The 13,780-nt window shown below is 46.3% G+C and overlaps 1 protein-coding gene across 1 annotated transcript in view; it reads left to right on the top strand.

Moving 5' to 3' along the window:
* The window catches only part of atp8b5b (ATPase phospholipid transporting 8B5b), a 502,620-nt gene that overhangs the window by 422,055 nt on the left and 66,785 nt on the right, over positions 1-13,780 (top strand). The window contains exon 23 of the mRNA XM_072497094.1: positions 12,776-12,999. Within this exon, the coding sequence (XP_072353195.1) occupies positions 12,776-12,999 (224 nt within the window). The remainder of the gene's footprint in view (positions 1-12,775; positions 13,000-13,780) is intronic.

Raw genomic sequence — 13,780 nt, 5'->3', positions numbered from 1 at the left:
TACAGCTATGATATTCTCCTTAACCAGTAGTGCATCTCCCCCACCCCTTCTATATCCCCCTCTATTCCACCTGAAACATCTGCATCCTGGAACGTTAAGCTGCCAATCCTGTCCTTCCCTTAACCAAGTCTCTGTAATGGCAACAACATCATAGTTCAACGTACTAATCCAAGCTCTTAAGTTTATCTGACTTACCTGTCACACTTCTTGCATTGAAACAAATGCGCTCCAGCCCACCGGACTCTCTTTGATCAGCAACCACACCCTGCCTGCTCTTCCTCTAAGTCTTACTGGCTCTACTCTCTAGTTCCGCCTTCTGTTAATTCACCTTTGCTTTGGTTCCCACCCCCCTGCCAAACTAGTTTAAATCCACCCGTGTGACACTAGCAAACCTCTCAGCCAGAATATTTATGCACCTTCAGTTTAGATGCAACCCGTCCTTGCTGTACAGGTCCCACCTGCCCCGGAAGAGATCCCGGTGGTCCAGATATCTTAAACCCTCCCTCCTACACCAGCTGTTTAGCCACATGTTGAGCTGTACTCCCTATTTCTGGCCTCACTGGCATGAGGCACAGGGAGTACGTGTTTCGGTCGGTGGAAGGGAGGGGCCCTTTGAAATCCACGCTAAGGCGTTCAAAGGGATGGGAGGCCTTCACTAGATGTGCAGAGCACTTGGGTCCCCCGGGGTTGGCTGGCTGCCGCGTGGCGCAGGCTTGGGGTTGGCTGGGGGCGGTCGCTGGTGAGGTCCACGATGGGGTGTTCGCTGGTGGGGTCCGCGATGTCCAGGAGGGGGGCACCGTGCGGTCGGGGGCATACCCTTGTACGTTACGGGAGGCGACCGGTAGTGAGATCGCAAGTTTCTTGGTCGGCGCAAGGTCGAGGGTAGCTCCTTCTGAGAGGCGTGGCGGATGTATGCCAACCCTATGCCCGTAACGAAAGCGTCCCTAATTAGGAGTTCGGTATGTTCAACGGCCGAAACGGCCTGGCAATCGCAGTCCCTCGTAAACCCCCCACCCCGCTGGACTATAAGACCATAAGACATAGGAGCGGAAGTAAGGCCATTCGGCCCATCGAGTCCACTCCACCATTCAATCATGGCTGATTTCAACTCCATTTACCCGCTCTCTCTCCATAGCCCTTAATTCCTCGAGAAATCAAGAATTTATCAACTTCTGTCTTAAAGACACTCAACGTCCCGGCCTCCACCGCCCTCTGCGGCAATGAATTCCACAGACCCACCACTCTCTGGCTGAAGAAATTTCTCCTCATCTCTGTTCTAAAGTGACTCCCTTTTATTCTAAGGCTGTGCCCCCGGGTCCTAGTCTCCCCTGCTAATGGAAACAACTTCCCTACGTCCTCCCTATCTAAGCCATTCATTATCTTGTAAGTTTCTATTAGATCTCCCCTCAACCTCCTAAACTCCAATGAATATAATCCCAGGATCCTCAGACGTTCATCGTATGTTAGGCCTACCATTCCTGGGATCATCCGTGTGAATCTCCGCTGGACCCGCTCCAGTGCCAGTATGTCCTTCCTGAGGTGTGGGGCCCAAAATTGCTCACCGTATTCTAAATGGGGCCTAACTAATACTTTATAAAGCTTCAGAAGTACATCCCTGCTTTTATATTCCAAGCCTCTTGAGATAAATGACAACATTGCATTTGCTTTCTTAATTACGGACTCAACCTGCAAGTTTACCTTTAGAGAATCCTGAACTAGGACTCCCAAGTCCCTTTGCGCTTCAGCATTATGAATTTTGTCACCGTTTAGAAAATAGTCCATGCCTCTATTCTTTTTTCCAAAGTGCAAGACCTTGCACTTGCCCACGTTGAATTTCATCAGCCATTTCTTGGACCACCCTCCTAAACTGTCTGAATCTTTCTGCAGCCTCCCCACATCCTCCATACTACCTGCCCCTCCACCTATCTTTGTATCATCGGCAAACTTAGCCAGAATGCCCCCAGTCTCGTCATCTAGATCGTTAATATATAAAGAGAACAGCTGTGGCCGCAACACTGAACCCTGCGGGACACCACTCGGCACCGGTTGCCATTCCGAAAAAGAACCTTTTATCCCAACTCTCTGCCTTCTGCCTGACAGTCAATCGTCAATCCATGTTAGTACCTTGCCTCGAATACCATGGGCCCTTATTTTACTCAGCAGTCTCCCGTGAGGCACCTTATCAAAGGCCTTTTGGAAGTCAAGATAGATAACATCCATTGGCTCTCCTTGGTCTAACCTATTTGTTATCTCTTCGAAGAACTCTAACAGGTTTGTCAGGCACGACCTCCCCTTACTAAATCCATGCTGACTTGTCCTAATCCGACCCTGCACTTCCAAGAATTTAGAAATCTCATCCTTAACAATGGATTCTAGAATCTTGCCAACAACCGAGGTTAGGCTAATTGGCCTATAATTTTCCATCTTTTTCCCTGTTCCCTTGAACAGGGGGTTACAACAGCGATTTTCCAATCCTCTGGGACTTTCCCTGTCTCCAGTGACTTTTGAAAGATCATAACTAACGCCTCCACTATTTCTTCAGCTATCTCCTTTAGAACTCTAGGATGTAGCCCATCTGGGCCCGGATATTTATCAATTTTTAGACCGCTCAGTTTCTCTAGCACTTTCTCCTTTGTGATGGCTACCATATTCAACTCTGCCCCCTGACTCTCCTGAATTGTTGGGATATTACTCATGTCTTCTACTGTGAAGACTGACGCAAAGTAATTATTTAGTTCCTCAGCTATTTCCTTGTCTCCCATCACTAGATTACCAGCGTCATTTTGGAGCGGCCTAATGTCTACTTTTGCCTCCCGTTTGTTTTTAATGTATTTAAAGAAACTTTTACTATCATTCCTCATGTTACTGGCTAGCCTACCTTCATAATTGATCCTCTCTTTCCTGATTTCTCTCTTTGTTATCCTCTGTTTGTTTTTGTAGCCTTCCCAATCTTCTGACTTCCCACTACTCTTTGCCACATTATAGGCTTTCTCTTTTGCTTTGATACATTCCCTAACTTCCTTTGTCAGCCATGGCTGCCTAATCCCCCCTCTGATAACCTTTCTTTTCTTTGGGATGAACCTCTGTACTGTGTCCTCAATTACTCCCAGAAACTCCTGCCATTGCTTTTCTACTGTCTTTCCCACTGTAGCGCACAAAGACTCACGAGAGATGAATAGAGATGAAGTCGATGAGGCTTTATTAAGCGTGACTTGTTCCCCGCAGTTCAGTAACAGACTGGCCTGCGGGGGAGAACTCCTGGTTCTTATACTCCGCCTTCAGGGCGGAGCTAGAGGTCAACAGCCAGCCAGGACCCGGGATCTGTCAGCCAATGACATCACGGCTTCACAGTCCCACATGACCCCTAATGCATACTACCACACCCGCTACGCTCTGCTCCCGGTCGATTTCCGTCAGTTCCTCCCTCATGCCCCTGTAGTTACCTTTATTTAACTGTAACACCTTTACATCTGATTCTACCTTCTTTCTTTCAAATTGGAGATTGAATTCTACCATATTATGATCACTGCCTCCTAAGTGTTCCCTTACTTTAAGATCTTTAATCAAGTCTGGCTCATTACATAACCCTAAGTCCAGAATGGCCTGTTCCCTTGTGGGCTCCATCACAAGCTGTTCCAAAAAGCCCTCCTGTAAACATTCAATTAATTCCCTTTCCTTGGGTCCACTGGCAGCATTATTTACCCAGTCCACCTGCATATTGAAGTCCCCCATGATCACTGTGACCTTGTCTTTCTGACATGCACTTTCTATTTCGTGGTTCATTTTGTGCCCCTGGTCCTGACCACTGTAAGGAGGCCTGTACATAACTCCCATTGTGTTTTTTTTGCCTTTGTGGTTCCTCAACTCTACCCACACAGACTCCACATCATCTGACCCTATGTCGTTTAGTGCTATTGATTTAATTATTTCCTAATTAACAAGGCAACCCCGCCCCCTCTGCCCACCTCTCTGTCTTTTCGATAGGTTGTGAATCCCTGGATGTTTAAATGCCAGTCCTGAACCCCCTGCAACCACGTCTCTGTGATGCCTACCACATCATACCTGCCAGTCACAATCTGGGCCACAAGCTCATCTACCTTGTTCCGTACACTGCGCGCGTTTAAATATAGCACCTTTAATTCTCTATTGACCGTCCCTTTTTGTTTTCTTAGTGTGGTGAACCTTGGTTTACTGAGCCTTTCCATACACTGTGTCATATTTTGTGAGATGGGGACTATTGTAACCTCTCCTGAGTTCTGACTTTTCGTGCTTTTTTGTATTCCTAAGCAACTACGCTTCCCACTGATTACTTCACCTCTTGGTTCCCTGACTTTCCCCCCCCCCCCCAATCTCTAGTTTAAAGTCCTATTGACCACCCTATTTACTCTTTTCGCCAGAACACTGGTCCCAGCTCAGTTCAGGTGGAGACCATCCCAACGGTATAGGTCCCCCCTGTCCCAAAACTGATGCCAGTGTCCCATGAAAAGGAACCCCTCTTTCCCACACCACTCTTTCAGCCACGTGTTAACTTCCCTTATTCTTGCCTCCCTATGCCAATTTGCATGTGGCTCGGGCAGTATTCCGAAGATTATAACCCTTGAGGACCTGTTTTTTAATTTGAATCCTAACTCTTTATAATCTCTAAACAGGTCCTCTTTTCTAGACTTGCCTATGTTGTTGGTACCGACATGGACCACAACAACTGGATCCTCCCCCTCCCTCTCCAGTATCCTTTCAAGTCGGTCAGAGATGTCCCGCACTCTAGCACCAGGCAGGCAACATACCACGCGGGACTCTTTATTCTGCTCACAAAGGATACTATCTATCCCCCTGATAATAGAATCCCCTACAACTACAACTTGCCTATTTACTCCCTCCCCTTGAATGGCCTGCTGAACCATGGTGCCTTGGTCAGCTGACTCATCCTTCCTGCAGCCCTGTTCGCCATCCACACAGGAAGCAAGTGTCTCATACCTGTTGGACAGGGTCAAGGGCTGAGGCTCCTGAGTTCCTGACTGCTGGTTCCCTTTACCTGCCTGACTTGCAGTCACACCCTGATGTCCCTGGCCACTGGCAGGATTTGAACTACTTACTCTGACAGGTGTGACTGCCTCCTGAAACACAGTGTCCAGGTAAGTCTCCCCCTCCCGGATGTGCCTCAGTGTTTGAAGCTCAGACTCCAGCTCATCAACTCTGAGCCGGAGCTCTTCGAGCAGCCAACACTTACTGCAGATGTGGTCGCTGCAGCTCGCAATGGGATCTGCCAGCTCCCATATCAAGCAGCTCAAGCACATCACCTGACCAGCCATCACTAATTAATTAATTAGTTTAATTTAAGTTTACGAGTTTAGCTGTGTTTTTTTTTAAATTTGGGGCAGATTTGCTACCAACCAATCAGTTCACAGCTTCCCTCTGACATTACTTTTGGGGGAAAAACTGGAAAACAGGAAGTTACCGTTAGGTTTTTGTACTCACAGAGACTGCTCCTCCTCCTCCGAACGGCTCCTGAAATTAGGCCCGAAGAAAGAGAGAGAACAAAACAGTCGGGAAAAAGCACCTTCTCCCACTCTTCACCGAATTACCTCACTGCACCAAATTACCAAATTCTCACTCTGTCTGTGTCTCACTCACGGAGGCTGTGTCTCCTTGACCATTTTTTTTAACAGGGGGTGAATGTGTATATATCATATACGAGATGTGATACGGTAAGGCTTCTGTATTACAGGTACGGAGGTAGATCCCTGCCTGCTGGCTCCGCCCAGTATGTGGAGTATAAATGTGTGTGCGCACCAAACTGCAGCCATTTCAGCGGCAGCTGCAGGAGGCTACACATCTCTGCTTAATAAAGCCTCGATTACTCTCTACTCTTGTCTCGTCGTAATTGAGAGTGCATCAGGGTTCTTGGCGGATGTGTGCGAGCGAGGGTTGTCATCCGGGGGTATGTGGAGCTCGATGACACTGCCGGACGTCACGGTCGCCACCCTGTGGGAGACATTCAAGGCGGTGGTTTAGGGGTTTATTTCAATTCGGGCACATAGGGAGCAGGCGGGACGGCAGAGATGGCAAGGCTGGCGGAAGAGATTATGAGGGTGGGCCGGAGGTATTTGGAGGCCCCAGAGGCGGGGCTGCTGAAGGAGAGGCAAGGCTCCAGATGGAGTTCAGATTAGTGTCCACGGGGAATTGGTGGGGCAGCTATGGAGAGCCAGAGGAGCAGTATATGAATATGGTGAGAAGGCGAGTAGGATGCTAGCCCACTATCTGAGAAAGCTGGAGGCAGCGAGGGAGATTGGCAGAGTAAAGGACGAGACGAGAAGGGTGGTGTTGGACCCGGCGGAAGTGAATGGCGTTTTTGAGTTTTTTACTGGAGAGTGTATGAGTCGGAGCCCCTGGCCGGGGGGGGGGGGGGGGGGGGGGGGGGAGGGAATACGTCGTTTCCTGGATGAATTGGAATTTCCCAGGATGGACGAAGAGTTAGTGCAGGGATTGGGGGCCCAGATCGGGTTGAGGGAGGTGATGGAGAGTATGGGAGCGATGCAGGCAGGAAAGGCCCCAGGCCCGGATGGGTTCCCGGTTGTGGTAGTCACCACTGTTGTATTATATTGTATATACTGCACTACATACGAGGGTATTACGGTAAGGCCCCTGTACTACAGGTACGGGCGTAGATCCCTGCCTGCTGGCTCCACCCAGCAGGCAGAGTATAAATGTGTGTGCTCTACGAACTGCAGCCATTTCGGCAGCAGCTGTAGGAGGCCACACATCTCTGCGTAATAAAGCCTCGATTACTCTCTACTCTCGTCTCGTCGTAATTGATAGTGCATCACCGGTGGATTTTAATAAAATGTTTGGCGGGACCACTGCTGTTGAGGGCACACATTGAGGCTAGGGAGAGGGGGAAATTCCCCCCCCCCTACACTTATGCAGGCATCCATCTCTTTGATATTGAAAAAGGACAAAGATCTGGAGCAGTGTGGATCGTACCATCCCGATATCTCTATTGAATGTATATACCAAGTTGCTGGTGAAGGTGTTGGCTTCACGAATTGAGGACTGCTTCTCGGGGGTGATAGACGAGGACAAACAGGGTTTGTGAAAGGGAGACAGTTGTCGGCAAATGTGAAGGGGCTGCTTAATGTGATTATGATGCCTCCAGAGGGGCAGGAGGTGGAGGTGGTAGTAGCGATGGAAGCGGAGAAGGCTTTCGACCGGGTGGAGTGGAAATATTTGTGGGAGGTGCTGGACGGTTCGGGTTCGGTCAGGGGTTAGTGGACTGGGTCCCGTTGTTGTACAAGGAACGGATGAACCATGATGCTTGGTTCATGTTTTTCAGGGGCTGCGTCAAATTGTGCCTGCATGGCTTCCGCTTGAAGGGGGGAGGCAGCGTATCCCAGGAAGCTGTTGAATCAGGCTTCCTTCCTGATAATGATATTCAAATGAATATTAATCAGCTGAGATCAGGTTCTCGCCCACTCTGGGCGGAACCTGATCAGGTCAGGCCCAGCCAGCTGGGGTACTCGCAACAGGTTTGAACCCAGTTAGAATTCCGGGCGGGATTCTCTGTTTTGCCAGCGCCCGGAGGTTTCCCGTTGGCATGGGGCTGCCACACAATGGGAAACCCCATTGACCTGCCGGCGTAGTGGAGAATCCCACCGGCGGGTCGAGGTTGAAAACTGGCATGGCGGGGCGGAGAATCCAGCCCCCCATTTTGTCCCTCATGCTCGTTTCAATGAGCCATCTCTAATCCCACCTTGAACTCGCAGCCCTGGAGAATCGCCCCTTAGGCATTTTTTGCATGCAGAAATTATAACCGGTAACAGAAAATGGATATTATCAGTTATCTTTGAATTGATTCCACATTTTGAATTTTTGATTGAGTGAATTTGCTTGAGTGGAAAAATTGAGGTCTTCAATTCAGCAGCCATTCAAGCTTTAATATTCAATGTTCTTGTACTCATCATCGGAGTCAGAGTAAATAGCTACCTATGGTCTTCTCCACTGCAATTTGCTGATAGTGATCATTTAAAATAATTTAATATTTGCTCGAAAGACTTCTGACAATTTAACATTTTTATTCATTACAACTGAAACACCAATCTTCGAGAACAAGTAATTAATCTTAATACAGAAACAAACATTGCAGCAAAACCTCAAAAAGCCAGGTAACGCCTGCAGAAAAGAGACCAGTTGACATATTGGCCGGGATTCTCCGCCGCTGAGATTCTCCATTATACCGGCGCCCAGTGGTTCCCCCACGGCGTGGGGCTGCCCCAAAATGGGAAACCCCATTGACCGGCTGCGTAACGGAGAATCCCACCGGCCGGTCGGGGTGGAAATGTCGCGCGGCGGGGCCGAGAATCCCGCCCATTGTGTTTTAACGGTTTGTTAAACCTTTTCCATATGTGGAACATCTGTACCTAAAAGGTTCATAGAATTTCTGCACAGTGCTCTCTGACCTGCCTGCAGTCGATTAGTTAATTTAACAATTTTAAACATTGAGAATTAATTGGCAAGTGTTGGATTCCAGGATGAAAATCCAACATTTTGCAATTTGTAAAACTGTGAGGGAAGGATACTTCACCACAGGAATAATAAGACTGAGCAATAGGTATTTTTAATTTAAACACATTAGCAGCAAAATTATAGCTTTACAGTTCACAGTTAAAATAGTTCTTAAATGAAAGTAAAAACTTTAACTTACTCCCTGCATCTGCCACTATATTCCAATTGAACAAACCAATATAGTTCAAAGTTCACTTATAAATAAAGTTAACAATCGGATTACTTGCTTTTCTCTGTGCAAAGACCTTGTACAGAACCTTTCAGAAGCCAGATTAAGAACTGTTTTGTCAGACAAAAATCCGATGGCAAACTGCAAGCTACAGACAGACCTGGCTCCGCCCCTTAATTACATCATAAGGCAATCTTCGGTCTTCTCCCACGAAGAGCTTTTTAACCAGGACTGAGCACCGTCCCTCAAAAGTACCCCGGGGATCATCCAAAATCAAAACAATACTTCATTAGCCATCTATCTGTGAGTGAATAAATGGTGAAAATCAATGATTACCTCATTTTTACAACCCCTTAATCACAGCTTTAGCAGCCATACTGCCTGTATGTATCTTAAACCAGGGTTTTTAACAGCATTACTGTAACAAACATAAAGTATAATAGATAACAATTTCTTACATTCATCACACAAGAACTAATAATTTTGATGATGCTATTTGCTGTCATGGAAGGTAGAAAAAATGTTTTCCTTTAGATACACTTGATTCACTTTTATTTCAATGCTTAATTTTTATCCTGGTATCAGTCCTTTATTCTCAAATATTGAAAGTAAAATTTTGTTTCAAATAACATTTCTCAGTTTCAACATGTCTCCTTATATTCTATGAATTTTCAGTCCAATTAGTTTCTTAAATGCAGCTGGTTCTGCAGCATATTCACGTCTTTCCATTAAAATGGAGCCACTTTAGCATGATGTCAAAAATGGATGAATAAAAATTGCAAACATTTCAAATAGATGGAGACTATGATTGAGTACGAGAGTTTAAATTTAAAAAAATGTATTGGTGAAGCTTGAAAGGGGAAGAAATACCATTCATAATTGAGGGGAAGGGTTAGAATGGGGATAGATAAAGGGCCCAGAAATAGAAGCACCAGGGCCCATATGATTTCTCTTCCTGGCTCTGATCCTAACTTGGAACTATGGGTGTGATCTAGCGGCCATGTCCACCTTGAACCAGGGCGCAACGTGGTCGGTAGATGCTGGTAGAGGCCTATTCCGGATTTACCCAGCTTGCCACACATCGTGAGATATAATGGGATCTTGCAAGATGTCACAATCCAGATGCCACCCATTGTGGGTGGGTCAGTATTTAGCAAATCTGCATATTAGAGAGAACGACTAGTCTCACTCTAATATGCGCTTGCCTGATCTACCCAAGGCTTTGGGATCTAACCCCTTCACCACAGAGATGTTAAAGAAGCACTGTTCAGTCCTGGTCCATACAAACGGGGACCACGCATGACGGCACTTGGTGGGGGAGTCTCCCAAGGGTTTGAAGGCACCCAGGTGGTTGACCTCTGGGCAAGTGGCACTCTGGTACTGTTGGTGCAATCTGGGCACCTTGGCACTGCCAGCCTGGCATGTCACCTGGGCACCCTGGTAGTGCCACTCGGGTGTCAGTCTTGCACTGCCATGGTGCCAAGCTGGTACTTTGCCTGCGCCGGGGATCAGGCCCGTGGCTGCCCTACCTATGTGAGATGGGATGCAGGGGAGGACAGACCCAAGGACCCCCTTACAAGTGAGTTGGTGAATTGGAGGTCCAGGGGTCGTCCAGTGAGCAGAATTTCTCAGTGCAGGAAATGTGACTGAATGCGGCTTCAGAGGGGCGTTCCTCGCTGGGCCACCCAAAAAAATGTTAGACAGCAGGGTCGTTCCCGCCACTGCAGAATGGACTCTGTTTTATTTTTGGTCAGATCGTATCCTATATCTTCGTCCCTGCCACATTCTCTCCTCTCTCTAGGTTAAAAAGTTACTTCTGAATTCTCCAGTTAATTTATTGGTGGCTATCTTATATTGATGGCCTCTAGTTTCATTCTTCACAAAAGTATAAAGTTTCTCCCTGTGTCAGCTCCAGAAAAGCATTTCATAATTTTAAAGACCTCTATTAAATCTCCCCAAGTCTTCTCTTTTTGAGAGAAAAAGACCCAGCTTGTTCATTCTTCCTGCTAGGTGTACCTTCACATTTGTGGTATCATTCTTGTAAATCCATTTCGCGCAATCTGCAATGGTGAACAGAATTGTCTAACAAAGCTTTTATATGAGTATTTTTTATAACTTTTAAATAGTACAGTGGTTGCTGGCAGCACGGTGGCACAATGGCCAGCACTGCTGGCTTATGGCGCCGAGGTCCCAGGTTCGATCACGGCTGTGGGTCACTATCGTGTGGAGTTTCCACATTCTCTCCGTGTTTGCATGGGGTTTGCCCCCACAACCCAAAGATGTGAAGGATAAGTGGATTGGCCATGCTAAATTGCCCCTTAATTGGAAAAATGAATTGGGTACTCTAAATTTAAAAAATAAATCACTGTTGCTTCACAGCTGCAGGGTCCCAGGTTCGATTCCTGGCTTGGTTCAGTAGATGGGTAATAAAATGCTATCCTTGCCAGTGATACCCACATTCCACAAATAAATTCACAACAATTATATTAGGATTTAAAACGTTAAATCACAATGAGTGTTTGCTTAAACATGGTTTTGTATTACCTTCAGTTTGCATTGTTATGGGTAATCTAATCAAGCTTTTAAAAATATTAAAGGAATTTGAGAGGGTCGGTACAATTCCTCTGATGGAGGAATCCAAAACAAGGGACAGCATCTTAATATTAGAGCTTTGCCATTTCAGAATGAAATCAAGGAAAATGTCTTCTGACAAGAGAGTGAAATCTAGAATTTTCTTCTTCCAAATTGCTGGGCATACTGGGTCAATTCAAATTTTCCCACTGACTTCCAGGTTATTTTATCAGGAGGTTGGCCAGTAATACTCTAATCAAACGCTGCTATTGAAACTACCTGCATCCCTGAGACTCCCTGTTGCTGTTCCCAGAGAAGCCAGCCACATTCTAGGCCGCCGCTAGGGATTTAAAATTAACTTGATAGAATTTAAAGCACTGGAATTAACTTGACTCTAACTGGACAGAAATTAGCTCATACCATGTTTCCTTTATAACATCACTTGCCTTTTTAGTAAAGGCTCTTCCTTGTGTCTGAAATAGATGTTAGGCCTTTTGTACTGGGACATGTACCATGTTCCTTGACCTTAACAGTGTGAGATCTTTGTGATTGTTGTTGCAATTGCCAAATGTGAACCAGATGCCCACAGACAGCTGCCCAGCTGAAATGGGAGGAAAACAACAGCTGCCGGGAGGGCTAAAGCACAATTTTGCACAGCAGGCTACCATGAGCGGAAACATTAGGGACCTTCAAGCAGCTATTGGATAGGTACATGGATGACGGTAAAATGATATAGTGTAGATTAATTTGTTCTTAAGGGCAGCACGGTAGCATTGTGGATAGCGCAATTGCTTCACAGCTCCATGGTCCCAGGTTCGATTCCGGCTTGGGTCATTGTCTGTGCGGAGTCTGCACGTCCTCCCCGTGTCTGCGTGGGTTTCCTCCGGGTGCTCCGGTTTCCTCCCACAGTCCAAAGATGTGCGGGTTAGGTGAATTGGCCAATGATAAATTGCCCTTAACGTCCAAATTGCCCTTGGTGTTGGGTGGAGGTGTTGAGTTTGGGTATGGTGCTCTTTCCAAGAGCCGGTGCAGACTCAAAGGGCCGAATGGCCTCCTTCTGCACTGTAAATTCAATGATAATCTATGATTAATCTAGGACAAAGGTTCGGCACAACATCGTGGGCCGAAGGGCCTGTTCTGTGCTGTATTTTCTATGTTCTATGTTCTATGTTCTATGAGCAGATATTGAATGAATGATCCAAGGCGTGTGAGTAAGTTGTTGTGAAGGGATTTCTGGAGGATTTCAATTCAGAAAGCAGGAGGCTGGGGCAGGGAAGGCTTGAACTTTTCTTGTGTATCCTTGAGGAACATTCCTATGTGGAAGAGAAATTAATGGAATGTTAGTCATTTCAAAGATTCTGGTTCATGATCCTCTAGTTCGTTATTTACTTTTCTCCCATTTTATCTTTAACAATGTTCCAGAATCTTTTCAAAGGTGTCAAGTTATTTAAATATGTTTATTTCATTTTCCTACAGCTGCTCACATTGGAGTTGGTATAAGTGGCGAGGAAGGAACACAGGCTGTCCTTTCAAGTGATTTCTCCTTTGCTCAGTTTCGTTATCTCCAGCGTCTATTATTGGTCCATGGAAGATGGTCGTATCTTCGCATGTGCAGATTTCTCCGTTATTTTTTCTATAAAAACTTTGCCTTTACATTTGTCCATTTTTGGTATGGATTTTTCTGTGGATTTTCAGCACAGGTGAGAACATTCCAAAAACTATTTATTTTCACTGATTCAACTGATACACAAATTGGAATTGATGCTGATCCACAGAGTGAGGGGAGAATTCTAGTGGAACACTATGGCCTGGATTTTCCAATCCCTCCCCCGCAGCGGGCTATTCGGCGCTGTAGCCAGCGAGCAATGCAAATGATCATTGACTTTGGCAGGGCAAATATCAGGCAGCCAACGACGAGCCGCCTCTGCTGCCGGAAAACCTGCCGCGGGGTACTGGAAGTTGTTCCCTGCATTGAATGGGTTTACCAGTTGAAATTAGTTAGTAATGACAAATGAAAAATCTGATGTTAGGATCATTGACAGGAAGGTTAATTTTTCTAATTGGGTGTTAGTGGAGAGGTGCAACAACATCAGTGTCCTGAATTAACTAGGGTGACTTTAGCCCCAAATGCCTGTATATTTGCGTCAGTTGGGATGCTCTAATAATCTCAAACATTAACCCATCCTATGTTGACCTAGCCTACATCTGGTTTTTACAGAGGGAGGGAGTGGGATGCAGCAAGTTGCAGAGAATGGAGAATGAACAGTCAAGCAGTAGGTTGTTCATTTAAATATAAGTAGACGCTGAGTGCCTCAGATTTTATCCCTCTTCCAGCTTTTGCAGGGAAACCCTAGTAGCGGAAGGGAGGAAACAGCTGCTGTATAGAGGAAGTGTTTTTCCAACATTGCTTGTGGGTCAGGAGGAGCATGAGTGTTTACCTCAATCAGTCCCCAAGAAAAATGTTTCCATGTCCCGTCAAGA

This window comes from Scyliorhinus torazame, chromosome 3 (genome assembly GCF_047496885.1).
Source record: "Scyliorhinus torazame isolate Kashiwa2021f chromosome 3, sScyTor2.1, whole genome shotgun sequence".
Classification (NCBI taxonomy): Eukaryota; Metazoa; Chordata; class Chondrichthyes; order Carcharhiniformes; family Scyliorhinidae; genus Scyliorhinus; species Scyliorhinus torazame.
Note: the sequence above shows the minus strand (reverse complement) of the source record. Positions and strands in the feature narration are given on the sequence as shown.